The sequence below is a fragment of the Drosophila nasuta genome, chromosome 2L (genome assembly GCF_023558535.2).
Source record: "Drosophila nasuta strain 15112-1781.00 chromosome 2L, ASM2355853v1, whole genome shotgun sequence".
Classification (NCBI taxonomy): Eukaryota; Metazoa; Arthropoda; class Insecta; order Diptera; family Drosophilidae; genus Drosophila; species Drosophila nasuta.
Genome location: NC_083455.1, coordinates 4153495 through 4181195, shown reverse-complemented (window position 1 = coordinate 4181195; position 27701 = coordinate 4153495). Strand labels below are relative to the sequence as shown.

At 34.9% G+C, this 27701-nt stretch overlaps 5 protein-coding genes and 1 long non-coding RNA gene across 7 annotated transcripts; 4 read left to right on the top strand and 2 right to left on the bottom strand.

Annotated features, from left to right (window-relative positions):
• Positions 1–524: 524 nt before the first annotated feature.
• On the top strand, positions 525–1361 carry LOC132784757 (trypsin 5G1; the record flags this gene model as incomplete). The annotated part of the gene is made up of 1 exon (XM_060790590.1): positions 525–1361. A coding segment is annotated over one exon (774 nt), but the record flags the coding sequence as incomplete, so codon positions are not given.
• A 5611-nt stretch (positions 1362–6972) lies between these two features.
• LOC132793041 (uncharacterized) lies at positions 6973–7698 on the top strand. Its single transcript, XM_060802638.1, has 3 exons — positions 6973–7109; positions 7172–7357; positions 7418–7698. Exons 1-3 carry the CDS (start codon positions 7052–7054, stop codon positions 7636–7638), a joined length of 465 nt encoding a protein of 154 aa, XP_060658621.1. The 5' UTR covers positions 6973–7051; the 3' UTR covers positions 7639–7698.
• Positions 7699–8672: 974 nt separating this feature from the next.
• On the top strand, positions 8673–10162 carry LOC132798589 (uncharacterized). 2 transcript variants are annotated; one of them, XM_060810509.1, is made up of 3 exons: positions 8673–9078; positions 9137–9322; positions 10083–10162. In XM_060810509.1, exons 1-3 carry the CDS (start codon positions 9021–9023, stop codon positions 10094–10096), a joined length of 258 nt encoding a protein of 85 aa, XP_060666492.1. In that variant the 5' UTR covers positions 8673–9020; the 3' UTR covers positions 10097–10162. The 2 variants fall into 2 exon arrangements, with proteins under 2 accessions (XP_060666492.1, XP_060666491.1); XM_060810508.1 differs by lacking the exon at positions 10083–10162 and adding an exon at positions 9383–9665.
• Positions 10163–10258: 96 nt separating this feature from the next.
• Positions 10259–11004, top strand: LOC132798588 (uncharacterized). The gene is made up of 3 exons (XM_060810507.1): positions 10259–10370; positions 10428–10610; positions 10674–11004. The coding sequence occupies exons 1-3, from the start codon at positions 10313–10315 to the stop codon at positions 10892–10894; spliced, it is 462 nt and encodes a 153-aa protein (XP_060666490.1). The 5' UTR covers positions 10259–10312; the 3' UTR covers positions 10895–11004.
• Positions 11005–11175: 171 nt separating this feature from the next.
• Positions 11176–11675, bottom strand: LOC132798591 (uncharacterized). Its single transcript, XR_009633954.1, has 2 exons — positions 11515–11675; positions 11176–11442 (listed from the first exon to the last, which is right to left on the bottom strand). It is a non-coding gene; the product is annotated as an uncharacterized LOC132798591 (long non-coding RNA).
• Positions 11676–12176: 501 nt separating this feature from the next.
• LOC132783565 (uncharacterized) lies at positions 12177–12846 on the bottom strand. Its single transcript, XM_060788809.1, has 3 exons — positions 12785–12846; positions 12541–12726; positions 12177–12468 (listed from the first exon to the last, which is right to left on the bottom strand). Exons 1-3 carry the CDS (start codon positions 12837–12839, stop codon positions 12248–12250), a joined length of 462 nt encoding a protein of 153 aa, XP_060644792.1. The 5' UTR covers positions 12840–12846; the 3' UTR covers positions 12177–12247.
• Positions 12847–27701: the final 14855 nt, after the last annotated feature.

Genomic DNA, 27701 nt, shown 5'->3' with positions numbered 1-27701 from the left:
TTAATGTAAGACACTACTCATAAATTCATTCTTTGGGATATGATTAGAATTGTAGATTGATTAGATTAGTAAAAAACGAAATTTTAATTAAAGTTTTAGCACATTTGAAGAGTAAAAAACATAAGCTCAGAAGAGCAAAAGACAAACTTCTGGCAATATATCGACAATAATTGATTTTAAGAGCGGATTGCAATGCAATCTTAAGTTGTAGATTGTATTGTTGTCTGTCGGAATAAACTAGCGATAGAGCAACGAGCCCTTGACAAGCAGTAATGCCTGGGTATTAGTTGTAGTGCCATTTCTTGGGTTAATTGCACCAAGATAAAGTCGATGACGACGATACAGTTGGGAGGTCGTAAACTTTTACGAGTAGCGGCGTCAGATTAACTAGGCCAAGTGGACACCTTCAAGCGATGTGCAATGATTGACCCCGAAATCAAAAGCGATTGATACGCCAGCAACATCGTATATAAAGACGATAAATGTTGGTCTAGGGCCACTTAAAATCTGGCAAATCAACATGACGATCGCTTGGACAACGCTACTTCTTTCCTTTTTGCTGGCTGCTGCTGCTTGCGAAGCAATGCAACCCCCCATTGAGGCAGCCCCGCCTGGATGGACGCATTGTGGGTGGTGTGGAGACCACCATCGAGGAGTATCCCTATCAAATCTCGCTGCAGCGCTCCTATCACATGTGCGGTGGTTCCTTGATTGGTGAACGTGTCGTTCTAACTGCTGCCCACTGTGTGGACAGCTCCACAACATTCAGCGCCAAGGTGCGGATTGGCTCCACTCGCAAAGAAACTGGCGGAGTGCTGGTGCCGATCAAGCGTGTGCATCGCCATCCAAAGTACAATTCCCAGATCATAGACTACGACTTTGCGGTGCTAGAACTGGAGCAGTACAATGCGTCAAACATAACACAGGCATTTGTGCAGTTGCCGGAGCAGAACGATGACATAGATGATGGAACACTCGTCACCATCTCCGGCTGGGGCAACACACAAAACTGGGAGGAGTCCGATGTAAATCTGCGTGCCGTCATCGTGCCCAAGGTGAATCAAACGCTGTGCAATGAAGCCTACACTGGCAGCATAACAGATCGCATGCTGTGTGCTGGTTTGCGTGAGGGTGGCAAAGATGCCTGTCAAGGAGATTCGGGTGGTCCTTTGGTTGCTCAGGGTAAGCTGTGGGGTGTGGTCTCCTGGGGCTATGGCTGCGCGCGTCCAGAATATCCGGGTGTGTACTCCAGAGTGGCGTCAGTGCGAGATTGGATTGCTTCTGTTAGCGGCATTTAAGGCGAAGAAGACTGTTAAATTACAACAATAATCAAAATACAAACTTTGAAAAATGCAATTTTTGTTTTACTTCTTTACTTTTAAATTACCACCGATAAACATAATACAAATTTGAAAAATTCAAATGTTTGTTTTTATGGGCAGCACTGGTAATGGGCTGCACTATATTACTGCCCATAAAAAGCTGACTGCTATGAGAACGCGTGCAGCTGAACGCGGGATTTATTGTAATTCAAATTAAAGTGGATTTTTATTTACTTACTTTAAAAATCATAAATGTAATTGATTTTATTTTTATTGTGTCACTAGCAAGCAGTGTTCATTTAGGTAAAACAAAGTTGTTATTGCTGTTTTCATATCATCGATTTGCTAGTTGCAAGTTCCTTTAACGCCTTTTTTTGCTTTCCTGCTATCTTGCGATGCTCGTTCAATTTGCCGTTTCATGTGGCATGTTTTCACTGTTAACAAGTTCACGTGCGAAATTGCAATGACCCAAGTCGCTGCTCCTTGCCACACAAATGCACCCCCACACACATGCTCACGCACATTTTCAGTCTTTCACACTTTGCTCTGTTTTCTCATCGGCCGTATCGCCAACTGCTTTGACAAGAGACTCGACAGACAATTCTATAGGACACACGCTATCAATTGGCGTTGGCTTTTGAAATGGAACTGAGGCCAAACGCCAATTTGCAGCGTTTAATCAACAATTAGTGTGCAGCAAAGACATGTGATAAAAGAAAAGAGAAAGATTGTTACAATGTTGATAGTCCAAAATTATGAAGGCAAACAAGTACGCAGCATATGTATCACCATCTGTATCTGCACAAGTATCTATAGGTGCAAAAGTATCTGTAGGTGCAGCAGCAAATGTATCTGTATCTGTTCACTTTGCATATGTTATGCAAATGTTTGTTTTGGTCTTTTGAACTTCTATTTGCTTTGGGCCCATCATTAAGTGTACTTGCATTGAAGTTTTTAAAGGGTGGCAGTTGAATAGTAACTGATATGAGATAACTTCGACTACGCCCATCCCTCAGCTGACATGCTGTGTAAATATTTGGCTCTAAGCTCTTTCCGGGTCAATTACGATGATACTTGAAAGTTGCCTGTAGAAGTGTCTTAAAGTGCACATGATGAATGGACCAACATAAGAGACGCAGCTGCTCTCTATAATTTTGTAGTTGGCTAATGAAACTTTGTGTTGCATGTGCTCTGAACATTGATCAATTAGCTTGGACAACAATTAAATATTTATTTCATTAGCCAAATGAAAATTTGCATATTTTCAAAATAGTTAAGCAATTGAAATGAATTTCCTGCAGATCTTAGCAAAGATCATTACAAATTTCAGATACAATATTTGTTAAGGGGAAAACTGTCGATGGAATTTCGTTTTTTGTCTGACATTTGCCAACATTACAAATTACAATAGCTGCAAATAATTTATTACAATCGATTGCTTGTTAGTTCTGATGCAGCCAGGATGCTTGGCCAGCATTGTATGTCTTCAGCCAGACAGAGATAGACGAAGTAAGACTACTGCTCCTAAGTACAACAAGTGACAACAAGTTTATTGTTGTTTTTGTTGCACAACAGAACAACAATGTAGACTGCAATACAAACAAATCGACAAACTGTAATAATAAGGCAGTCCCATGGCATGCTATGGACAGCTATAGAGAGCGATACAGACGGCAACTCCCATGCATTGTCTGCTGCAGCAGCTGCAAAAACTTTCAACATCAATGTACGAAACAAACAAATTTCACATTTTCTATGTCCTTTGCTGGGAGAATGTTCAAGCCAAGACTTCGCTATCGCCAGCTTCGTCAGACAATGGCGAATGTCTGTCTGGCCGTAAGAGCCATAAGCTAAGACAACAACAAGATGCGGCTTAACTACTGCCTCGCGAATAGTTACTCGAAGTTGTCGTGGGGTCACTTCGACTGTCAGTCATTCAAGTCAACTGTCCCGCTGAAGTGGAGACTAATAATGTGAGTTATATATATATTTAGTATTGCCTTATAAATTACAAATCAATTGGTTTGTTAATTAATAAGTTAAAATAGTTAATCATTTACTTACAGCTGTGTTCCCTAAAATGGCAGTGCGACTAATGCAAAACTATATTTAGTTTTTTATATTTTCATATTTCTTATTATTAGTTAGTGAGTACATTGTTGAATTATTTAGAAATAAATACATTAAGCTGTTAGTCACGAAGTTGCATTTATAATAGTATTTTTAAATCTTAAGCTCGTAGGTCGTAAACACTGCTATTTGAAATAATACTAATATCAAATATTAGGAATATAAATATTATACAAGATTATTGGAGTACATTTCTTTATTTACCTTTAAATAAAAAAAATTCAAAGTTTTGGTTTTTGAATACATGCCTAGTCATTGATAATTGAAAGTGCTTAAATTGTAATTTTAACATCTCGTCTAATACTGCATAACAGTTTTATCAATAAATTTGAATTATGAATTTACAATTTTCACGAATTATGATTCAATGACTCAATTTTAGTAGTTACCAAGTTAAAGTTTGCATAATAATATCCAAACAATTAAAATTATTTATTATAACAAATGTGTTTTATTAATGATAAGCATTTAAAAAAGGTTCCTCTCAAAATTATAAGACCCTACTTTTTTTTTATTGCTTTATATCTTAATTTCTTTAATATACAGTTTTTAAATCGACAGCCACGGCACTTGTATTAATTTGCTGCAACATAAAATAAGTCTTTAACATGCTTAACAGAATCAGAGTGGTTCGTTTTTTAGCTGTTGCTCAACCAGAAATCCTTTAAGCCGCAAGTGTGGCACATTACGCATACGCAATGGATTCGCGCTTTAAGCTGACACTAGGCAATCGTGTTGATGCTTTAACTGAAATGTATATATCAATGTATCTGTGTGTGTATGTGTGTGTATAAAATAAAATTAAATACATGTGTCGCTGCTTGCTTGCATGTCTATGATTCGGCTGTGGCATACGTGGCGTATGCTTGATGCTCCAAACGATTTCGAAGACGATGCGTGTGTGACTATGGATGTGGCTGTGTCTGTGAAGGCTTGGAGCGCGCGCTCTCGCTTCCATTTTTTATGGAAATAATATTCTTGTCAGGATTAAAAAGGATACGTGACTTGAAAATTAATGCAATGCATAGGAATGTTGCTAGTTTCTCGTAGAACAACGACAATGACAACGACGACTCCGACTCCGATGGCACTCAGTTTGTTGCAACGTATATGCCACGCCCCCTGCCACCCAAAACACCCGAAATGTAACTCAACTGTCATCCCAGCGACTTTTGCCATGTCCCCCAACCCACGTTGCTCCCATCTCTCATCTCCCATCCAAGGCCTGAGCCTGTGTTTGTGTTTCTGTTTGTCTTTGGGTTGCCTCTGGTCGCCCTCGGTTTGCCGCTAAGGATGCTTATCGTGGGCATCACAGCATTATTGTCCTGTCGCCTCGACTATTGCACGTTGTTTTTCTAATTTTTAAAAAAGCATATTGTAATTCTGTTGTTTACCTATCATACAAACAGGCACAAATACAGTTACAGATACAGAAAGAGACACACTCGTATATATGTACATTTTTATAAATCTAGCCCGCAGCTATTTGTTGTTTGTTGTTTGTCTCCTGGTTTTGTTCACAGGATTTGCGCTTTTCGTTTACCTTCGAGTACCTGCTGCAGGATGTGGCAGGAGGTGGCAGGAGGTGGACCAGTTGGTGGAGCAGGCATTTGCCATTTGTCCTGTCATTTAATATCCTGAACGTATCCTTGGCAGAAGCTTATGCTTCTTGTTGTTATTTCTCGTTTCACTTGTATATCCTGTCTCGCTCTGTATTTCTCTCTCTATCTCGCTTTGTATTTAGTTATGCGTAACATGTCCTGGCAATGGCCAGGATGCTGATATATGCTTTTCAATTTTTTGAAACATTGTCCCTTTTTTTTGCACTCATTTTGTCATCTATTTTTCTATATTGTCTTCTTTTGTTTCTCTCTTGTTTATTTGCTGTGGCCAATGCTCGGCATTGGGTTTAGACATTAGGACGTGTTTGCAATTGCAAATTGACTATTTTGTTATGATACTTGTGTTTTTGATAGTAAATACATTTGCATATCGTATTTGTATTATTCTTGAAATATTTGTAAAACCCATCAAAATACTTGTTCTGTGTTTGGTCACAAAATATTTTCAAATACTCGTTTTGTCTTTTTCGCTTAACGACACAAGGAAACTTAAGTCTTGCAATAGTAAAATTACCTTTTCTTTATTGTTCTTTCATCTGCTAAAATTGTATTCTGAAAAATAAGTAAACTAATTGAACTTCGTCTTTATAAGATACGCCTTTATCATTATATCTGTAACACATAGGTTAGAAGGGTATCATAACTTTATGCCTGTAGAAAGTGTAAGCCCATCTGGCTTCTGTATGAACATCTATTTGCCAGAGGTTATAAGAGATAGAGCTATATTTTTTTCGACAGCATTTGTTATATTTGCACGCAGATCAAATTTGCAAATCGACAATAATCGAATAATAAGCGAAATTTTGAATCTTTATGATTCCTGAAAACTTGGATGCGATCAGATAAAAAATCTTGAAGTTATTTAAGAACTTTTTTTTGTATGAGGTTTACGTCTACTTAATTCCTATAGATTTGTCTGACAATCTGGAATATTTTAAATTTATTACAATATCAATATACCAAATATAGCCTTTTGTATAAATTTTTTTAAAAAATATTTTTGAAAAATAAGTAAACTAATTAGTCATCGTTTATAAGATACGCATTTATAATTTTATTTTGTTTTAAAGGAATATAATGGAGTCAAATTTAGATTGCCATATAAAGAATGATTATTCACATTAGGTATACATATATAGTATTTGAAATATTAGTACATAGTAACCAAGTATTTATTATTCTTTGGTTGAATGTAATATATTGTACATTTAATCTATATTCTTATCAACTTATTTGTTTAGTATTTAAAAGGTTGACTTTAATATACATGGATGCGAAATCCAAATAAATAATATCCGTACTCAACAAACTCGGTAGTTGTTCAATGTGTAAAGTAGGAAATATGGGGTTAAGCAAATTGGGTCCTCTTAGTTGTTATCTTATCAGAGTATCTACGCTATATTCACTATTTCACAAATGTCAAATGTCAATCGATAAAACAAATATGTTTGAGCTCTTCAATATGCTAAATTTAAATTTAATCCGAATGAAGAACATATTTACCATATTTTCAATACTATGTAATATTTTCAAATCAGATTAAAGCGCATTACTTTCCCTATTTTGTATTTTTTGATATACCAATAAAAACAATGATACTCTTGATACTCTTTTATTTTGAGCGTAAGCGATAAGAGAAAAGAAAAAAAATATATTTCGCTTTTTTATTATTTCCTGAATTGTTTGTTTTGTGTGAAAACAGTATGTGCAACAGTGTTTTGTTTATAAAACATTTCCGACCACACTATTGAGGAATTTACCTCTTGGATTGGTCATCACACTTCAAATGCAAGCTGACTCAAATCTATTTAATCTTATCGCTATATTATGAACCATAAACTCTATTTATCGCGTTTATATATGTGGAAGTCTAACATACATAAAGTACTGAGTGCCGTTCCTAACCCAGTCTGAATTAAGTTCTTTAACAGCACAGTTGCGTTCGCTCTTAAAAAAAAAATAAGAAAATAATACAAAATGTGGACAAAAGTGATTTTATCTCTGGTGCTTGTGGCATTTGTCGGCCTGCAGTTTGGTGAGAAATATAGATGAGTGATTGAAAAGAATATTTTCATAATATTTTATGCATTTATTTAGCCAACTCTCTGACCTGCTACAGCTGTAATACGATTCAATCTTGCCAGAATCCAAGCACTCAAACTTGCAGCAACACAACGGCGAATGCAACAAGTGCTTGGCTGAGCACCATCCACAGCGATGTGCCACAAATAAATGGCAGTCTTAACTTCAAGTGCATGAACCTCACCCATTTCATCTACGCAAGTAAGTCGCAAATTGTGAATCAAGTAAATTGGAGTTAACTCATAATTTATTAATCTCTAGACAATAGCAAACAATCTGAGATTCTGGGCTGCTTCCACGAGTCAATTCCAGTCTGCAGTCTGACATTGAATGCTACCAACAGTGCAACATGGGCCAAAACTTGCAAGACTTGCACCACGGATTACTGCAATCGCAGTCCGGCTGGCACATTCAGCAAGAGTTCTTACACAATGATTGGCTCTGTTGTGGCTTTGCTCTTGGTTAAGCTGCGATCGCTTTAAGATTAATTTATTTATTGAATTTGTTAACACAATTCAAATAAAATATTTGTCTAAAATATATTTGAATACTTGTCATTTCCTTTTCCATTAATTGAGGAATTTTTGGTAAGCTGAATAGTTGGGAATTTAAATACTGATTCGTCAAATTTGGCAAATTTTTCTACTCGTTTTTATCCGCAGCAAGTATTCAAATTATTGACTCTATTAGAAAGTATTGATAAGCAATATTATTAGTTTTTGTTATACCCGCTACTCATAGGGTAGTAGGGTATTATAAATTTGTGCCTTCAGGAAATGTATATAACATGTACAAAGACGAATCTCTGACCCTATAAAGAATACATATTCTTGATCAGCGTCAATAGGCGAGACTATATGACCATCAGTCCATTTGTCAGTCGGTCCGTCTGTCCACTTCCCACTTTCCCCCCAGAAAATCTATAATCTATAATATACCAAATAAATCCTTTGGCAAAATTTTAGTTTTTTGTAGACTATTAATTTATTATATTTTAAAATGAATACCACACTGTTTTGCTTTTATTCAAAAAGTGCAACGGGTATCTCAAAGTCGAGCACACTCGACTGTAGCTCTCTTGTTTTGTTTAGATATTGAAATGAGTCACAAGCGTATATTCAAATAACACTCTATTATCAGGAGCTAACTTTATTTATGATTGTCTGATAGCATACTAAGCTAATTATTTTTATTTTGAACCAACGGAATCAAAAGCATTTTCGGTATATGTTTTATACACAATAGAATACTAGTTTAATTTACTTATAATGTAGAGCACAAATATTCAAATTATAAATACTTTCAATATTGATTGTCTTTTGAAATATTGTAACTTAAACAAATTCTTAGGTCAGATAATACTTACTATATTAAGGTATTATAAAAAAGGGCTTTAAAGCAATTTGTCGTAATAAATGAATACTTGAAATTGTCGCTATAGAAGTGTTTATTAAATTAGGTTATTAAGTGAGTTCAATTGAATTATTGTTCTCGATTACTAAGTCTGAAATATAGATAAGCCAAAACGGTTGACAAAATTCTTTTAAAACGGTAAAGTACCGAATAACTGTGCACCTTTATCATGTGCTGTTATCAATACCTTTGAAAATTGATACTCAAAAACGTCATAAAGAAATGGTGGTTCACAAAATTGTTGGCGGGGAATTGTCCTCTTTCTGCCTGTCTTAGAAACTATTATCGGGTTTGCAAACAGTGCAGGCTCATAGATAGCTCAGCTAATTTATATAAGCATCGTCACTAATTTTGTTGAGGAATATCTTTGTTAACAAAACCCAAGGGGTTACAGTAAAATAATTCAGTCTGTGATATTTTTGTGTTCTTAACGTACGTGTGTGTGAATAATATGTGGGAAAAAGTGATTTTAAGTGTGCTGTTCGTGACGATCTCGGGACTTCAGTTTGGTGAGAAGTGAGCTATATGGTGTGAGAAACACTTTAACAAATAAATATATTTATTTAGCCAACTCGTTGACCTGCTTAAGCTGTGATACACTCGATTCGTGTCTGCAACCCAGTCAACAAGTCTGCAACGATGCCACAGCAAATGCCTCAAGTCTCTGGTTAGCGACAATGCATGCAGATGTGCCCTTTATTGCTCATAGCGACAAGTTCAAGTGCATGAACCTCACCTACGCTTTCAACCCGTGTAAGTTTCAAATTGTATAGTTTCGTTTTGTAGAGTTTACAAATATCTTTCGATTTGCAGCCAATATTAGAACCCATGCATTTCTGGGCTGCTTTCATTCGGCAATAGATGTGTGCGAACTGAAGCTTAACATCAGTCATAGCAACACTTGGTACCAAAATTGCCATGTCTGCGATTGGGATCTGTGCAATCGTAAACCTGCTGGTACTTTTAGCAAAAGTAGCTTTACCATTCTTGCATCTATTCTCGGCCTTGTCTTGACAGCTAAAATGATTTAAACACAAATAATTTATTTAATGAATATTTTAATTTTGCATTTAAATTTGGGTGAATTATAATACAAGTTTCTTTTGCGCTTTTAGAAAGTATACTTAAAATAAACTAAAAACTATTCAAGTAAATCTTTTCCAGTACGATATATCAAAACCATATTATAGTTCAGTTACATAACGACCACGTTGTGTTGTTTTTCAAATTAAATACAGTTATCGTTATCAATTCAAATAATATTTTAAAGGCAGATATTTACTCGTATCTAAATATTCCACCCTATTGAAATTAAATTTTAAAAATTAAACAGCAACTAAAACAAAAATTGTTTCCTATAACTCAAGAAAAACATGTGCGTATTCGCCTTTATCGACAGTTTATAATATTGGGATCCAAGATAGTAGACTATAGAACTTTTTATTGCTTTGCCTCAAAAGCAAAGAGTATTTGGAATTCGAACTATTAAGTAATAGAAGCAAACACCTTACAGCGCACATTGCTTAAATGATAAGCTAATCTGTGAAAGACGGTCAATCGTGATGACTTCATGCCGGCTGTTAACTATTTAAGGGTAGACTTCTAGCAACCTGGTGAAGTACCCACAACATACCGCACTTATCGCCAACCGTTTTTTTAGTCCATATAAAATGAGTTCTTAATCTCGCAAAGTGTTTAGTAAAGTCTGGAACGCTAAGCAGAGTACTTCAAGATCGCGCTACAATGTATAACAAAGTTTTGATTGTCAGCGTACTGCTCGCTTTCATGTGTGTGCAGTTCGGTAAGAGAAATGATTAAATATCAAATGGATGCATTTTAAACTAAATCTGCTTTGCAGCCACTTCTCTCACCTGTTACACTTGTGTGACTCCAAATGATTGCAGGAGTCCCAAAAAAGTAACTTGCACCAATGCAGCTGCCAATGAGACGAGTCAATATCTCAACGTTTATCATCAGAATGTGAGAAATTTGACAAGCTTGAGATTCGATTGCCTCGCTCTTAAATACACATTCGCAAGCAGTAAGTAGTTTTATCTCATATTCATACTTTTGCCAGAGATAAACATTGAATTGTCTTTTGTAGACACGACAGCCACACATCAGCTCCATGGCTGCATTCATCCAGATGTGGCTCCATGCAGCCTGTCGCTGAGACCGGAGTACAGTTACAATTGGAGAAGGAGCACCTGCAATGTCTGCTCGGGCAATAAGTGCAATAAGAATCCAGCTGGAAAAATGAGTAGCAGTGTCTACACAATCGCAGCCACTGCGATGGGCCTGATGCTGGCCAAGATATACGCTTAGAGAACCTAGGATTAACAATTAGGAACCATGAATACATCCGACTACTACCTCAATAGGTAGCAGAAAATATATATTTTTTTAAATTAAATTGTTTTACCATCTGTTTGACGTAGGTGTTATCTGCTTCTTGATATGGCATCGGGGCGGATACTTGATAAGATTGTGCTTTGCTTCTTGGCAAGAGAAGAAATGAGAATAAGAAATTCAAAATAACTTTTATTTTGGCGAGGCGATTTCACAATAGTGACTAAGTACTCAGAGCTAATCATTGATTAGGGGTGTTCCTTTACTACTCCAAATAAATATTTATTGCGGTAGATAATTAAACGAGACCACGATAAGATACGCAAAAATCACAAATAATAATTAAGTCAATTTCGATATTATTGACGAGTTTGTATAACCGTCGATATTATTGACGAGTTTGTATAACCGCATTGTTGTTCTCTCCAAGTTTTAGTTCTTCTATTGATGTATTCTTTCCATCATATTCAACAGTTTTGTTCTCATTCTTTTGACCACTCTCATCGAATCACTTGTGGGTTTAGCTTAAATGCCCAGACAAAATATATATAAAGCAAATATTCGTATGTGCCTTTAATTAATTATTATTTAATCACCTTTTTTTTGGGCTTCGATCATATAAAAGCTATAAAGCAGCAGCAATAAAAATACTAGACTTCTAATGGACATGTTGCACTCTTGATTTCTGCAGTCAAACTAATTTCCACCAAGCAGGAGAAGTCAAGAGAAGCGTTTATTCAATCTGTTATGTGAGTAAACCTAAATAAATAAATACGGTTGGAATCTATGGAAATGAACAGAACAGTTGTGTTCGTCTATTATTTCATGGACAGTAAATCATTAAATTCTGTTGAGCCATAAATAAACATATTATTGTCTGCATGCTTCATTTTAGGAAAAACTTGTAATAAAATAATATTAATTAAAGTTCCACTTAATACTGCTATGAAACTTTACTGAGAAGTGAGCGCTATGTTGAGAATTTCTTACTTATTTCTTCTCCTACAAAATATTTATATCAATAAATGTGAATCAAATAAATTTAATAAATATAAATTATGTCACTTGTTATTAGGATCATTATGATATCCTACTAATTATTCAATTGTAATATATTTCAAAATATCATATTACATTTAATTTTTATTATAGATTCGGTTCGAAGTTAAATCAAAATTAAATATGAAGCAGATGTGTAAGCCAGCTTATAAATATCTTTAATGATTCACATTTCAGAGAAGTGAAATCATGTCTTGTCATTACTTATTAGTATTGGATAATATGGAAAACACATTTAATAATATTAATTTTTTTATTCCTGTTTGGTTTTCACAAAGTGCATTTTAATAATTTGTAGGTAATCAGAGTGAGAGATGTGATTAGTTTGATTGAATTACTTTTTATGAAAGACGAACCCGAATTTCGATTGCAGTAGTTCCAGTTGCAGGCGTGGCAATCAATTACATTTCGATTCGATTGCTGAGGCAAGCTGCAAATGTCGATATCACGAAAGACGCATCCACGAAATTCAAGAACGGTGCTTTCATTATCTGAAATTAAAACAAGAAAGCGAAAAAATTGTTATATATCAATGAAGCTAAAATTTTTAGAATTTTATTTACCAATATGAGCCGAATACGGGAGATAAAGACACTCAAAGGAGTCGCTGGCATTTATAAAAGAAACTCCCGCATAAATAGTACTTAACCAATAGCTATTGATAATGGCAACTTCATTGTTGCAAGCTTGAAGGCTGGGATTCTGACACGATGTCAAAGTACTACAGTTGAAACAACTGAGTGAGTTGGCTAAAGAGAATAAATTTATTATTGGTTCAGCAGAATATTGTAAATATATCCTTCTTACCTTCACCCAGCAAGGATCCAATTAATATACAAATACACAATGTTCTTTTTAACATTTTGCTGCGAAAATGTAACGTGAACTGAGCTCATTTCAATCGACACAACGGTGTTAAGTACTCCAGCCGTAAGCCAAAAATGTATTTTATTTATTGGCGTTTCGATTTATTTGATTGAGTTGGATATTTTATGTTTTGATTTATACACAATCAATTGAAGCTATTAGCGCAAAATGATGTCGTTATGTGAAAGTAGGGATAAGCAATTGAAGGTGAAATAATGTTAGTAAGCTTAGAGCAGCAATTTAATATTTTCAGGTAAGTAAATAATTTTTTACCATTATTACTTACAGATATAATCTAAAAGTGGACAACCAATTTATTTATATCACAAAACACATTAATGTTTTGTTTACTTTTATAGAAGATTTTACGAATTTGTTTTAATAATGTATTCAAATCTGAATATTTCCGCTGCCTTTAGCAGTTTAGAACAATAATATTGGAACCCATCGTGATTTGATGGATTATCATTAGGCAGCTGAAGTCTATTTGTTTCGCTTGCTTTTTCCGGAAACGTTTTATCAAAAAGTTGTCAAACAAAAAAAAAATCCGCAATAAATGATGTCAATTAAAATCACTCTTAATAACTTGAACAACTCGGATAAATCTCAAATATTCTTGCAACTTCTTGACAGCGCCTAAAAGTCGGCAACAGTTTTTGCAATGGACAACATTATGTTGCCTCCAGTTGCCGTTGTTGTTGTTGTTGTTACTGTTACTGTTATAGCTGTTGCAGTCAGGCATTTAATTGATTGATTGCTGTTCGTCTATGTCTGCATCGATTTGCCTTCTGTCACGCCCACCTCGCCGATTCCCACGCCCTTTGGCTGCAGTCGTTTCATAACCAGTGGATTTACCCTCGGTCTCCTGTTATCAAATCGACTTCGTGGGTCCACATAACGGTATTGTAGTAGTAGTTGTTGTTGTTGTTGTTCTTACTGCCAATTAGTGCTGGCGCGTCATGTGTGAGAGTGTGTGTATGTGTGTGTGGATGCGTCATCAATTAATTTTTGTATTGTTGTTTTTCTTTTTCGGCACAAAATGTTGCATTTTCAGTGAGTTGGCCTCAGCTTGGGTTAGGCTCATGCTGTGGCCGAAACACACAGTACAGATGTATGTGGTATGTATGTGGCAAGCATGTGGACTATGTTTTGCAGAGAGGTAACTATGTTGACTGATTGGTTTTTCGATTCAATTGTTTTGTTGTTTTTGATCGAAATGTGTGTGCTTCCCCCTCCCCCCATGGGCAGCTGGATTTATATAACTGCAACTGAATATTGCAGTTTTGCTCAAAATATGCATTCACAATTGGGTGTTTTGTGATTATTCGTGATTTAACACTTGGCTTATACCCCAAATGATCTGTGATTCTATAGGGCACGTTTTGTTTGTTTAGTGTATTCACCTTGTATTGATAACATTTCCTTTCATAGCTCCACCTTTTTACAACTGCTCGACATATTAACACTTTTTTAATTGTTATTGTTTTAATCCCACAAAATGACATGTTCTGTTTTTTTTTTGCATCATACAATATATTCAGATTTTAAACCACATGTATTGTGATTTAAATATGCATAGAATGATCTTATGACAAGTTAACAAATTAATTAATAATTAATAAGTTCAATGGACCCTGAAAGCTATTTCCTCTTACACTTCTGCCCTAGCCACCCAAGCCTATGAATATTCGCAATGATTATCTATAAAGTGTCCCAGTTTCCCAGAGGAGGGATGGTAATGTGAACAAAAAATGCCACAGCTGTCACGCTTCCATTGTCAAATTACGTTAATAACATGAAGCAGGGAAAAATGAGCACGGAAAAAATGAATAAAACAGTCCCATTGACCAGCATGGAACCACATTGAGGTAGAATGGCGACACACAGCGACACAACGACATAACGAGGCAACGGCAACCAAATTAACCGCGAATTACAAATCAATTTAAATGCGCATTTTGAGGCTGGAACTTTTTTCTCTGCCTCACAATGAAAATTGAAACGCGGCGCGCAGATTTCCATTCTCTGTTCTTCAGCTGCTCTTTAGATTTGTTTTGGAGAGTCACAAAAGCGCAGCACAAAAACTTTTAATTCAATTCTTGTCAGGCATGTCAATGAGGCTGCTCCAAACAGTTTCTCATTTAGTATCAGCCTGAATCTTCTTTGTGTCTCTGCCGATCTCTTTAAAACCGACGACATTTGGTTGTGGTTCGGCTTGTGCTAATGGATATTTATTCAACAAAATTAAAGGTGCTTTAAGTGTCTTCAAGCCAAGTCATTCCCAAAGTTGAAAGCATGATTCTTATAGTTGTCTCGCCCTCACTTCTTTTTTAAAACATGCAAAATCACGTCTGTGCATCTTAATAACTTTTCGTGCTTGTGCAAACAAAACGAACGTGAAAGTTGGATAGGTGGTGTATTCTTCGTTAACATAGTACGCGGTGAGGCTTTTCATTGGATTTTCATTTCCTTGGCTTTTGCTCAATATGCAGAAATCAACTATAGCTGATGTTGAACTCTGAGTTTATGGTCGCTTCGTGTAGCTGAATAAGTTGTTCAGACTACTGTCTGTTTACGTATTATTTGATCTGATCAATATAAGGCTCCTATTGAAACAGAATTAAAATAATACCATCGCTAAGCTAATATTTTATAGCAAATATATTTATATTATTAAGCAAATATTAACTCAAAAGGTGCCTTCAACAAATGATTTAGACTAAGATGGAGATTTAAAAACTACAGTGGATTGCGCTCGTCTGTGAGATACCCGCCATCCGTATTTTACAAATATACCAAAAATATACCGAAAACTATTATTCCATAGACTACAAAATAGTAGGTCATTAAAAATAAATGATTTCTGAAATTTGAATCGGATCACAACCAAATTTTCAAGAATCATTAATGCGAAAAAAATCGCGTTTTAAAATAACGTATGGTATTCGTTTCTTAGATTTAGATCCCTATCAATTATAGTTTCAGAGATCTAGGTCTTCATACAGTAGTAGATAACTGCATCGTCTCGGCTGTTGACCCTGATTAAGAATAAATATACTTTATACATTTTCGGGATGCACATAGTTATAATATCCTTCTACCCTTTGGGTGGCGGGTATAAAAATAGATTTTATTTATAATTACAATGCATTATGAAAACTGCCATGTTGAACGATACCATTAAATGTTAATGAGTAAACATTAGATTGTAATCCTAGGAGTGATAGTGAGAGATAATCTCTGTATATTTCCAAAACTTATCGTTGCAATATACAATCGTAATAAAGCGAAAAAATACTGATATATACCGTATCATATTTAGTATATTGGTATACCACTAGTTCATAAAAAATATACCAAACATACCAACTATTGTCAACCAAAACAATTAAGACCCCATTACAGCTGTAATTAATTCTTGAATAACTTATAAGTTTTCCCAAACAAATTTTAAGGAATTAAAAAATACGCTTTTTGATATGTGCGCAATAATAAAAAGTATGGTAATCTGTAGGTCTTTCTCATAACATAACATACATTATAAAATAAAGTGGGAAGTCATTAAATATGGTTAGAAAGTCTTGAGACACATTTACAGTCTACAATTAAAAATAAATTAGTAGAAGAAAATAACGTATTAATGAAATTCCTCCTCCTCTCATCTGCATATGCGACTTATTGCTTTTCACGTTTTGAGTCGCTTTTTATTACTCAATTTCAAACTCCATGCGCTATTCGATGTGCAACTCCAACTCCGTATTCATCTCAAAGTGTCTGTCGTCCATTTTCATTCCTCTGTTTATAATGGAAAATTAATAGTTGCTAGTTGCTTGTTTATGCATGTTGCCGTTCCCCCTTTAATTGTCCTCGTGCTCCGTGTGCTTGCCCCACTTGCGGCTTGTTTGCATGACATTGGTTTCCATGTGTATTTTTTGCTGGCGTCAAGGTGCAAATGTATGTGTGACGTACCTTTCTGTGTGTGTGTGTGTGTGTGTCCTTGTGTGTTGCAACGGTGTCCGGCTCTGACCACGCGTTCGGGCAAACAATACCAATTACCAGCGCATATCAGCAATACGAGTATGCATCAGGATATGCCGGGCTTTGCCCTCTCTTCCCTCTTCCCTCTCTTCCATTCCTTCCTTCTCTTCTTGTTTATTTCCCTCCAGCTCTTTCTCTGTCTGCCTCAACGTCACTGTCTGCGCTTCCTGGCACGCTGCTCGCGTACATATTGTATATGCATATACACATGCATGTCTATATCTATATATGCATATATATATATATATAGTACATACATATATATGTTCGTGAAGCCAGACCTGGCTGATGCAGATGTCGCGCTCATGTGTGTGACTGTTTGTTTTTGGCTATTTGCTCGTTTAACTGACATTCGTCGCTGGCCGCGATTCAGGATCGCCAACTTTCTGACCGACAACGAAGCACACCCATTGTACAATTTTAATTGGCGTTTCAGTTATTGAAATGTGGCACTTGCCAATATCTTAGCCCAACTTCAAAGCGGGCGTATTTGTGAGTCATGGAAAAGTTTAAGTGAGATTATTATTCAAATTTCATTTAATATTTGCTTTGGATAAGTGACGTTCTTGTGAGTTTCTTATTATCAACATAAAGAGTTTTCTGTACATATTTATTAGATTAACATTTATATACATATATTTTAGAGTTTCCCAAATAGCTTCGTCATATTTTTCAATATTTAAAAACACCGACTTATTGCCCTCCGAAATATTAGGAATGATGCATTGACTGTGTGTTTAAATCGATAGTCAATATAAAGAATTTCCGGTATCTATGATAACATATTAGACGCATCGATCAACCATTTTCATCACAAATGATTATTGAAAATATTAAAATAATTTATTTAAATAAGTTTTTGATTTAAATGTAATTTGATTTTTGGAGTTCTAAGATTTTCTTTTTTAATATTTAGAAACACGGACTTATTGCACTACCAAATTTAAGGAATGATGACTGTGTGTTGATAATGATAGTGAGCATAACGAATTTGTTGTACTTTTTAGACACGTAGATCATAAATTTATATCAGAAATGAATATTTAAAAACAATGTATTTCAACTATAAATAATTATTTAATTAGAGGGCATTTTGTGTGCGATGCCCTTTAAGTTGTACAACTTTCTGCACTATTGTCGTGAGCTGCAAGGATATTAACAGTCAATAATGTCAGTTATTGGCCGACATATGTGGCAGTGATTTCATGTTCTGTCGCCATTACGACCGAATGGGTGAACGGTGGAATGAGAGAAGAGAAGAGGAGACGAGCAGCTGGAGACGGGCATTCAACTGGCATTTATTGTTAAAAGACTCGTTGTCTTAAGCTGTGATTGTGAATGCGCTCAATTGAAAAGTATGACAAGATGAAATAATTTTAGAATTTTGCTTGCATATTGATGTTTGACATTAAAGCTGAGGATTTAATGGAATCTGCTGTTGTTATTCAGTTATTCTGTTCTTCCGTTGTTGTTATTGTTGTTGTTGTTGCTAATATTGATGTTGCTGCTCATTTCGTTGTCCTCGTTTGCTGTTGTTGTTTGTCATTTTGGTGTTAATAATAATGCCCGTGCAGCTGTTGTGCTTGCCTTTGCTCCTGCTACTTACAAACAACAACAAAGCGACCCTCTTTCCCCCTCCCTTCTTCCACGGCTCAGTCAATGTCTGGCAACCCACGGCGCATCGACGTCGTCGTCGTCTTGTAGGATTAACTCTGTTGCTCTCATGCATAAATTGTGCAAGTTATGCAACCGAGCCGAAGGAGCCCCGGAGGGTCGCCACATATCAAAGCTGATGATGGCGATGATGATGCTGCAGCTGTTTAGTTGCGAGGGTTGCTTAACAACTTCAAGCCATTACAAGCAATAAAACAACAATGTAAGAAAACTGTTTTCTTTGCGGTATGGAAATTATAGTTTTATTTGCACTGCTCTTGATATCTTGCTTGACCTCTTGACGTGTCAATTTGCATTGCCCAACTGTGGCAATCATTAGCACAGTTGCTTATCTGGCTTAGCTGACCACAAGTTCTCTCCAAGTGTGTGAATGTGTGTGTGTGCCTAATGAAGTCTTTCTAATGACTTGCAAACAACACAGAAACTTACCAACTTTGGCTAAGAGAATAAATGCAGTTTACATTATAAAACTTTAAGCTGTCTAAATATTTTGCTAATCTCTTGAAAAGCCGTATCAACTAAAGTCAAAATTGATAAACATAGAATAGCATATTGATTGAAGTCAGTGTTGTAAGTCAAAGTTTAGAGTTTACAGCATTTATTTGTGATTAGATTGTGGCCAAGAGATTTTATAGATTTTTCGTAGCAAGTTGCGGTTTTCATTTTACTCACATTCGCAATTCACAATTCACAATTTTCACTTTTCATTTGGCAATTCGCATGCATTTTTGGCATTTGCAGTTTTCTCGTAAATTATGGCAAAAATTCTTTGTGTATTTACAGTATTTATCGCCTGTAAACATGGGCAGCTCAAAATGTTAGACAACAACTGCATAGCACACAGGAGAGTCTACACTCGTATGTGTTTTTGCTGTGATTTATTTGCTTAAAATTAAATTTTATAGATTTATGGGTTACGCAAATATTTACCTGCATGCCAACACTCATACAGACACCTATGGATATTTTTCCTACATTTTTGTTTATTAGAAAATAGAAATTTCATTTGCGTTTCTAATGTACTATGCAGCGCAATAAAATGTAATTAAATAAGCATATCTCTAGGCACAATAATATTGCGAATTCAAAATTCGAAAAGAGAAAAATTCAATAATAATTTTAAAAGATATAAAACTCATTATTATTTTAATATTAACGGTTAACAGTTTCACCCTCAAGTTCGCTGGTTCGATGCAACATGGCGTATGCGCAACTTGTTGCAGTCGCAACTCTGTTTCCAACTTGAAAGCAACATTTCTGTGCTTGCTTGAATTCAGTTTTACAGCAACTGCTTATGGAACTACAACAATTTGAGCCACGTTTCTCCGATCAAGCGCACAAGCTCATCAAAAACATCGTAAGAATGCGTCGTATACTTAATGTGAATGTCCGTTCATCTCATTTTTGGCTGAGGAGAAACAAATTGTGATATGTACGACGAAATCCTAGGCAAAAGATTTAATGTTTCTTCATTTCATAAAACATAAAACATGAAACTCTGTCGCCGTCGACATCGTTTCTTGTAGATTTTCACACTCACACACATTCTTACTTGGGACACGCTTGTGGCATTTTATTTCATTAGCACGTAAAATTCCTTTTAATTAATATATAAAAATTGCCAACAGCCGCAAGTTGTTGTAGTTGTTGCTATTACTGTCGGAATTCCCTCGGTCAGCAGACCCATAAAGTTAGTGCTGTGCTGTGGCAGTTAGACGAGCTACTTGTGGTTCAATTTGTGGCCCAGACCACATCAGACCAGACCAGACCAAAGTCGAGGAGAACAGAGCAGAGCAGAGACCACCAGACACCATATAAACACGCCCCATGCATTTTATTTGTTTTTGCTCGAATATCTGAGCATAAAATGTTGAAAGCAGTCGCTGCACGTGCGCAGCATGTTTAATTATCTTAATCTCAATGTGTATGTGTGTGTGTGTGTAAGAGTGTAAGTGTGTATGTTTTAAAGGACGTCATGTGGTGCATGTGGTCAGTGGTCCAGTTCCTTCAGTTTAATGCCCCGCTGTGCAACTATATGTAAACTTAAGAGTTCAGCTCAACAATTTAATCACGAATATCAAATTCTATGTTTTTCTTGAAATTCCTGCGATTGAATTTTGGCTGCTGTAAGACAAACTTTAAAATTAGCAAATGTACAATACAAGTAGTGGAATTTTATTGACAGCAAGTAGGCAATGTATTAATTTAATTAATAATGGAAAATGGTATTTTCAATACAAACTACATCAGCATCATTTTGTTTACTAAATTCCAAAGTATATAAATCCTTTTACTTATATTCTTTATACGAATACCAAATTAAATGTAATTTAGTTGTAAAATTTAGTTCTTTAAAATAAGTTTACTATTGTATATACTATTTTTTTTATTGTGGAATTGAATATTCAGTTAAAAATAAATAATAAAATATTTAACAAGAGAGTAAGAGCTCTATAAAAAAAATTGCGTACATTTTTTGTTAAATTTAAGTGCAATTGCCAAAATAGTAATTTGGTTACAGTCTTTTAAATTTGTTAATTTTATTAATATATTATCACTTAACTTCATTGTTAGCAACAATAAAGAAAACAAACAACAAGACAATAAAAACAGATTCAATAGCAGTCTAATAAATTTATTTAATAAATTGTTTCAAGAAATAGATGTACTTATAATTTTTTTTAATAAGTGTATTAAATTTATTGTAGTCCTAAAGTGAAATGGTTTTAGCTAATAAATCTTAAAAATAAGTAAATTATTTTACATACTTATTATGAAAATTTATAATGATTATTAAATAATTAAGAAAATAATAAGACAATTGATAAGCCAGTAAAAAAAAAACCATGTTAATAACAATAAATTAATTTAATTTAAAGTGTAGTTTAGTAAACTAAATAGAACTGCTGTAAATGTAATTTGGTTGCAGTAAAGGAGAATTTAATACAATTGTGTAAAAGTAATTTGTTTATAGTTTACAGTTACATATTATATATTACTTTTTCTATTGAACAATTCTTAGAAATGAAGGTAAAATACTAAATTATTTTATGAATCAGTAAACGGAGATTAAATAGTAGGCAAATCATTTTATCATTTATTTATTCAATTGATTTCAGAAGTAAATGTATTTTGCTTGCAATTATTATTCTAAAATTCAAAAATTAAATTAAATGTAGCTCTTAAAGTTGCTTGAATAATAATTTTATATCTGTATGGACGAGCATCATTGAAAACAAGTGCAATAGGTAAAATATTAAAATAATTGAAAACACAGAATAACAAAGTATAAATTGCAAACAAATAACTCTTTTACATTTATTTTTATATGTAAATAAATAAAGCTTTTTTGTGTTTATTAATTTTTATACTTGTCGCACAAAACCACAATCAAATCGTGCAGTTCGTACATTTTTAGTTGGAATATAACTTTTTTATCACACATTAATGTTGCACGAATGTTTCGACAATTGTCAACTGGGCTTTAAATAAACTACATCAATTTAAGCTAGAACCGGTAGAAAGTGAAAACTGTGGGCGTAAATGGTTAAAAAAATTGAAAAGTCAATAGAATTTGTAGTTAGCTTTCATATTAAAGCCAAGGTAAATAAAGTGATAAAACTAAAATAAAAACCTTTAGATTACTTTAAAAGTCTTCGTCAATAATTTCATTTCCTTTTGCGTCTTCGTAGAGTGTCTGTTTGAGGTTTTTTGACCGACAATATTAATATGAATGACTGTCAGACGCTGGTGTTAGTCTATGTATGTGTGTATGTATGTGTAATTATGTCACTGTGTACTATATGTGTGCAGCGAATCGTTAAATGTGCACGTGACAAGCGTGTAATGAGGAAGTCTTCAGTCTTCAGGCCAGTCCTCGTCTACACTGCGAGTCATCTTTATATATATATACACATATATGTAGTATATAGTCTATATATAGCTCTGCTGCAATGTAGCACCATGTTACGCATATATCGCCACACACATATATTTCAATCATTTTAAGTGTGTTTGTGTTACAGTCACCCAGGACACCACAAGATTGTCCTCGTCCTCGTCCTTGCTGCTGCTTGCTGCTTCTTGGCACTTGGTGCTGCAGGGCATACAACATGAAAATTGGACAATGATTTATGAGGCGTTAAGTCAAACTTCATATTAATTTCATTTCATTTTCGCAGCACTTTACGTGGCCGCTTTAAACTTTCAGGGGCAACGACCACGTTAAAACACAGCAACAACAACAAAAACAAAACGTGAATAAGAAAATAAAAAAACATATTTTCAAGTTAAAAGGAATAAAATGCGTCCGACACTTTCATATCGAACTTGGCAACCTGACGTGAAGACGTGTTATGAATTCCATAAAGCGAAAGACAATTGCTTCATAAACTTCAGATGCTCTTTCAATAAAATGTATATGGAATCGATTTAACATGAATAAATGAATAAATACATGACTGTCGTATTTTGAAATACAATTTATAGTGTCTGTTGTGTATGCATTGCGTGATGTGTGCATAAGATCTGACTTTATTGAATATCTATGTATAAGTAATTGGTGATTACAGAGTTGCCAGATTATTATTAGTATAATAATGTACGATAGTATTATTGTCAGTGAGGAGAGATTTTAAAGTTTTTAATTTCAGTATATATAACAGTGTCCAAAAGCGATTTTAAACATCAATTACAGCACAGATTACCAATGTTATTTATGTATAATATCTGCATTATAATATTGAATGCATTTATACAAAAAAAAAAATCAAGTATTCGACATATTTTAAAGAGTGAATAAAAATCACAATGTCGAAGATAGACATTCGAAATATGTTTGTACATATCATAAAAGAACATGCCAAGAAGTCACTTCATTTCTATTCGGTTTGAGTATTAATCTTAAAATATACCAAAATAATATACCATACCAAATTAATATAATTTGGGATATTTTAAGAATACACCTTGGTATATTTGAACGTGATAGAGAATAAATAAATATATATACGTTTAAAATATACCATGGAGTATAAAATATGCCACATTGTCAACCAAAGTAACTTATGTTCAATACATTTATAGCTATATAAATAATAAAAATTCACAACAATTCGACATATTTTAAAGAGTGAATAAAAATCACAAGGCCGAAGATAAATATTCGAAATATGTGCGCACATATCATAAAAGAACATGCCAAGAAGTCACTTCGTTTCGATTCGGTTTGAGTTGGGGTTGCGTTTGGGATTGGGATAAAGATTGGGGTTGGGGTTGGGGGTGGATGAAAGAAGTGAGGAGTGATTCTTGGATTGGCTTCTGGGCCTTGTTGGGCCCAGCAGCATAATCATATTTACGCCCAACAATTGTATAACATGTGTAATTCGAGCATTTTATTTCATACACACGCAAACCGAGTCACGCACACACAAACTGCCACACGAATACACTTCACTGGCCTCGACCAATGTGTGTGTGTGTGTGGGTGTAAAATAACTTGTGGCATGCTTCGAGGCGTTGGCCAGAGTGGCAGCGGCAACGGGACGCCGAATACTGCAAAATTCTCTGAGGTTTTTTGCTTTTCACACTCCCACACTCCTGACGTCGCCTGCCGCCCCTCTTCGTTCGTTTATTGCTCACTGAAGCGTTAACCATGGTCAATAAAAAATTTATTTAGACAACCACAACGACAACAGCAGCAAAAACAACAAGAACAACAAGACTAGCAACAACTGGCAACTGGCAACTGGCAACTGGCAAGTGGCAACAATAACATGGCGTATACGAAATTTGTGCTGTTTGCTGATAAAAAAATTTGTGTTCAGCCTGAATATGAAAAGAAACAACAACAAGCACACATGAAATTCAACAACTGCTGTAAATTCGGTATTCTCTGGCACTTTTCTCTCTATTATTTTTGGCTTTGATGTCGAGTGTTGGCATTTGATTTATTTTGCGCTTAAATATTTCAAATAATTCATATTTTATTGACTAGACAAAAGCGCAGGGGCAGTAAAAGTAAGCAATTGATACATAAATGGAAAAGGACAGCTAGTGTTAGACAGAGATAGAGAGGGCAGAATGTGCTTACATATAGATTTAAAAAGAGGAGAGAGAGAGAGAGAGAGAGAGAGAGCGTGTGAGCGAGAGGAAAACAATTAAGTTGAACGTTTCGCTTTGCAGTTCTTTTAATTCAATTTGTTTTTGCATTTTTCGAAAGCGCATTTTGATTAGTAATTGATTGCGGAGTGCGGAAAGAGTTTAATTTTCAATAGAATTCTAAATTATTAGATCCATATGCGAATATTATGTTTAATATGGCTATTTAATCATTGCATCTTCATTGAACTACGACAACTTTCATAATTAACCTTCACAAGCATGTGGACTCTTTTAATGCATGCACGCATGCATCAATTAGTTATCTCAAAGCAACGTTAAATGTTTAGCAATTTAAAACTGACATCAATCAAATACAAGCACAAACCGAACCAACAGCAATAGAAACGCAAACATCGAATTGCTAAATACAAATTTGTAAATTGGCTCACTTGTGACGTGACGATGGAGGATGAATGAGTTGCACGAGAGGGGGGACTAAACAAAATTGCAATGCTAAATTAGTTTTAATGCGTAATAAGCATATTCCAGCTGAATTAGCCAAAAGCACGGCAAATAACACAGCAACAACAACAAACAATCGCAATGGCAATTTGATGCCTTAAAGTATGCAATGCACATATTCAATTATTCATAGTTGAAATTGCAATGGGTAATGAAATGAAATCAAAAGCTGGATTTCCAATTGCCATATGCCAAATTCAAACCGACATCATGTTGTTAATGTCGCACTCTCTTTTTTCTCTCTCTCTCTCTCTCTCTCTCTCTCTCTCTGTCTCTATCTCTTTCACTCTGATATCTCTGCTCTCAATCAATTGCCTAGTACTAAAATGCCTTTGAGCCCAACATCGACATCATTCCAATTCCAGGCTCGACTCGTAATTACACTAATCTATGTATATTTTGCTCATGTATGAACTCTTATTTGCATGTAAGCGTATAAGCATATGTGCGTATGTGTGTGTGCATGCAAACGCATTTGAAATTGACCCTGGAGACATTTTCATTGCACAGCAAAGTCAAAACACATTTATTGTTTGGCTGTTCACAATGTTGTTGTGCTGTCGCATCGTTGTGGTTGTTGTTATTTTTGTTGCCATTAATGTTATTGTTGCTGGTGCATAGCTGTTTAATGTGTTGCTCGGGTTGCTTAATTGATCCCTGCAAGTTTTTGATATTTTCGTGCATTTTCATGTTTACTATAAGCTTGTCTAATCGCTAAAAATGCCAAGTAACTGATTCAAAATCCAAAGTTTTTGAGATTATTTTTGTTGCATCAAACTAAAATACTAGAACATGTACACGCAAGTGTGCAATTTCGTTTACCAAGAATTTTAGCGACATAAGTTTAGATAAAAAGTCACTTTAAAAAGTCGATGATCGGCAACATCGACCACGTGTCAGGGAATTGAGAATAAGTAATAGGTAAATATTTCAAATGCTTTTCAATCTGCTCTTTTTATCAAAACATGAACTGAGTTGTCAGCAAATGTGCATCGCTGGTTGAAGGACCTTCCACCGTAGAAAGTATTGAACATATATGTATTTACTAAATCAGGTATGTTTATGCTATATTAGGTTTGATATACACATATCTTTCAATCCTTTAATAATAGACGTGTATGATTTTAACTCAATAGCGTATTGTAAATACTTCATAAAGATGAAAGTATTAATTCTTAAGAAGTTAATAATTAATGAAAATCAAGGGATATAAAAAGAGCAATAAAATAGTAATTAAATTCATAAAGTGCTAATCATTTTTAAAATAATTATTATACAAAGAGATAATTTTTAAATTTTATTAAAAATCGAGAAAAACTAAAAATAAATATTTGCAGTAAATTGAATTAGAAACAAGATAGCTAGAGTGTGATCGACTGTAAGATACACTCAACCCATTTTCAGTAAAATCAAAACAGTTCGGTACTATTAATGAGAAAATACAAATATGGACCAAAAGCTATATATATGTTTACATATATTTATTATGGTCATGTGTTTAGTCATTTAGCCAATAAGAATGTTTACAAATACAAATTGAAATACTGCTACATCAACTGAAATAAACAAGAATAGTATATTTTTTCGTTCTTAGTGTAAATCTTGCAGCTTCCCAGTATTTGTAGATTGAGATTGAAGTTTGACATCTTAGATTTCCATTTATATTCAAATTTATTACTTTAAAACTTGGTACACTTTAAACCAATTTAGTTATTAAGAGCTCATTCATATATTCAAATCCCAAAAGTAAAATAACCCCACCGGGACCCGTACGCAATAATTGAGGGGTTATCCCTTTAAATAAGGCTGCAATGCCCTCCTCTCTATAGATAGTGTGGAGTGTAGGAAACACTCTGGAATATTTGATCTCACCATTAACAGGCTGTGGTCCTTGTATCCTGGATTTGGTCACATCAAAGGGAAGGCTTAGGAAACAACCTATCCAGCTGGATATAAAGGCAAGTCCAAATTTCCGAAAGAATTCTGTAATTTTAGTCTGGCGAACAGGAGTTACATCTCTCCCAGTTGAATATAATCCTAAGTATGCGACGTTAAAAATAAAATTCCGACAAACTGTTGCCGTCACACCTTTGAAGAAGCCTTGAAAACCAAATCCTCCATTTTTGAAGATCTCTTTGGCCACAGTTAACGTCTTAAGTCTCTTCCTTCGATTCGCTTGCTGGGTGATTTTGACCACTTCGAAGGGACTCTGTATGACTGCTTCGATCGTTCCGGCTACTCCCCCAGATAGTGCATAGGTGATAAAAGTCGGCTCTGGACCAAATTGTAAAACTGGTTTCAGTTGCTCAAAAGCCATAAACTTGATCGATCGCCGAGGAGTGTCGGAGAGTAATGGAGGAATCAAACCTCTCCAGAATGCTGTGATTCCCTCCTGACGATACATCTTGACAAAAGCATCAAAGACTCCATTGTAATGCTGTAGACCCTTCAATAAGGTATTCTTCTGTAACTGCAGCCGGGTTTTGATCACATCGAATGGCAACAAGAGAGATATCTCTAC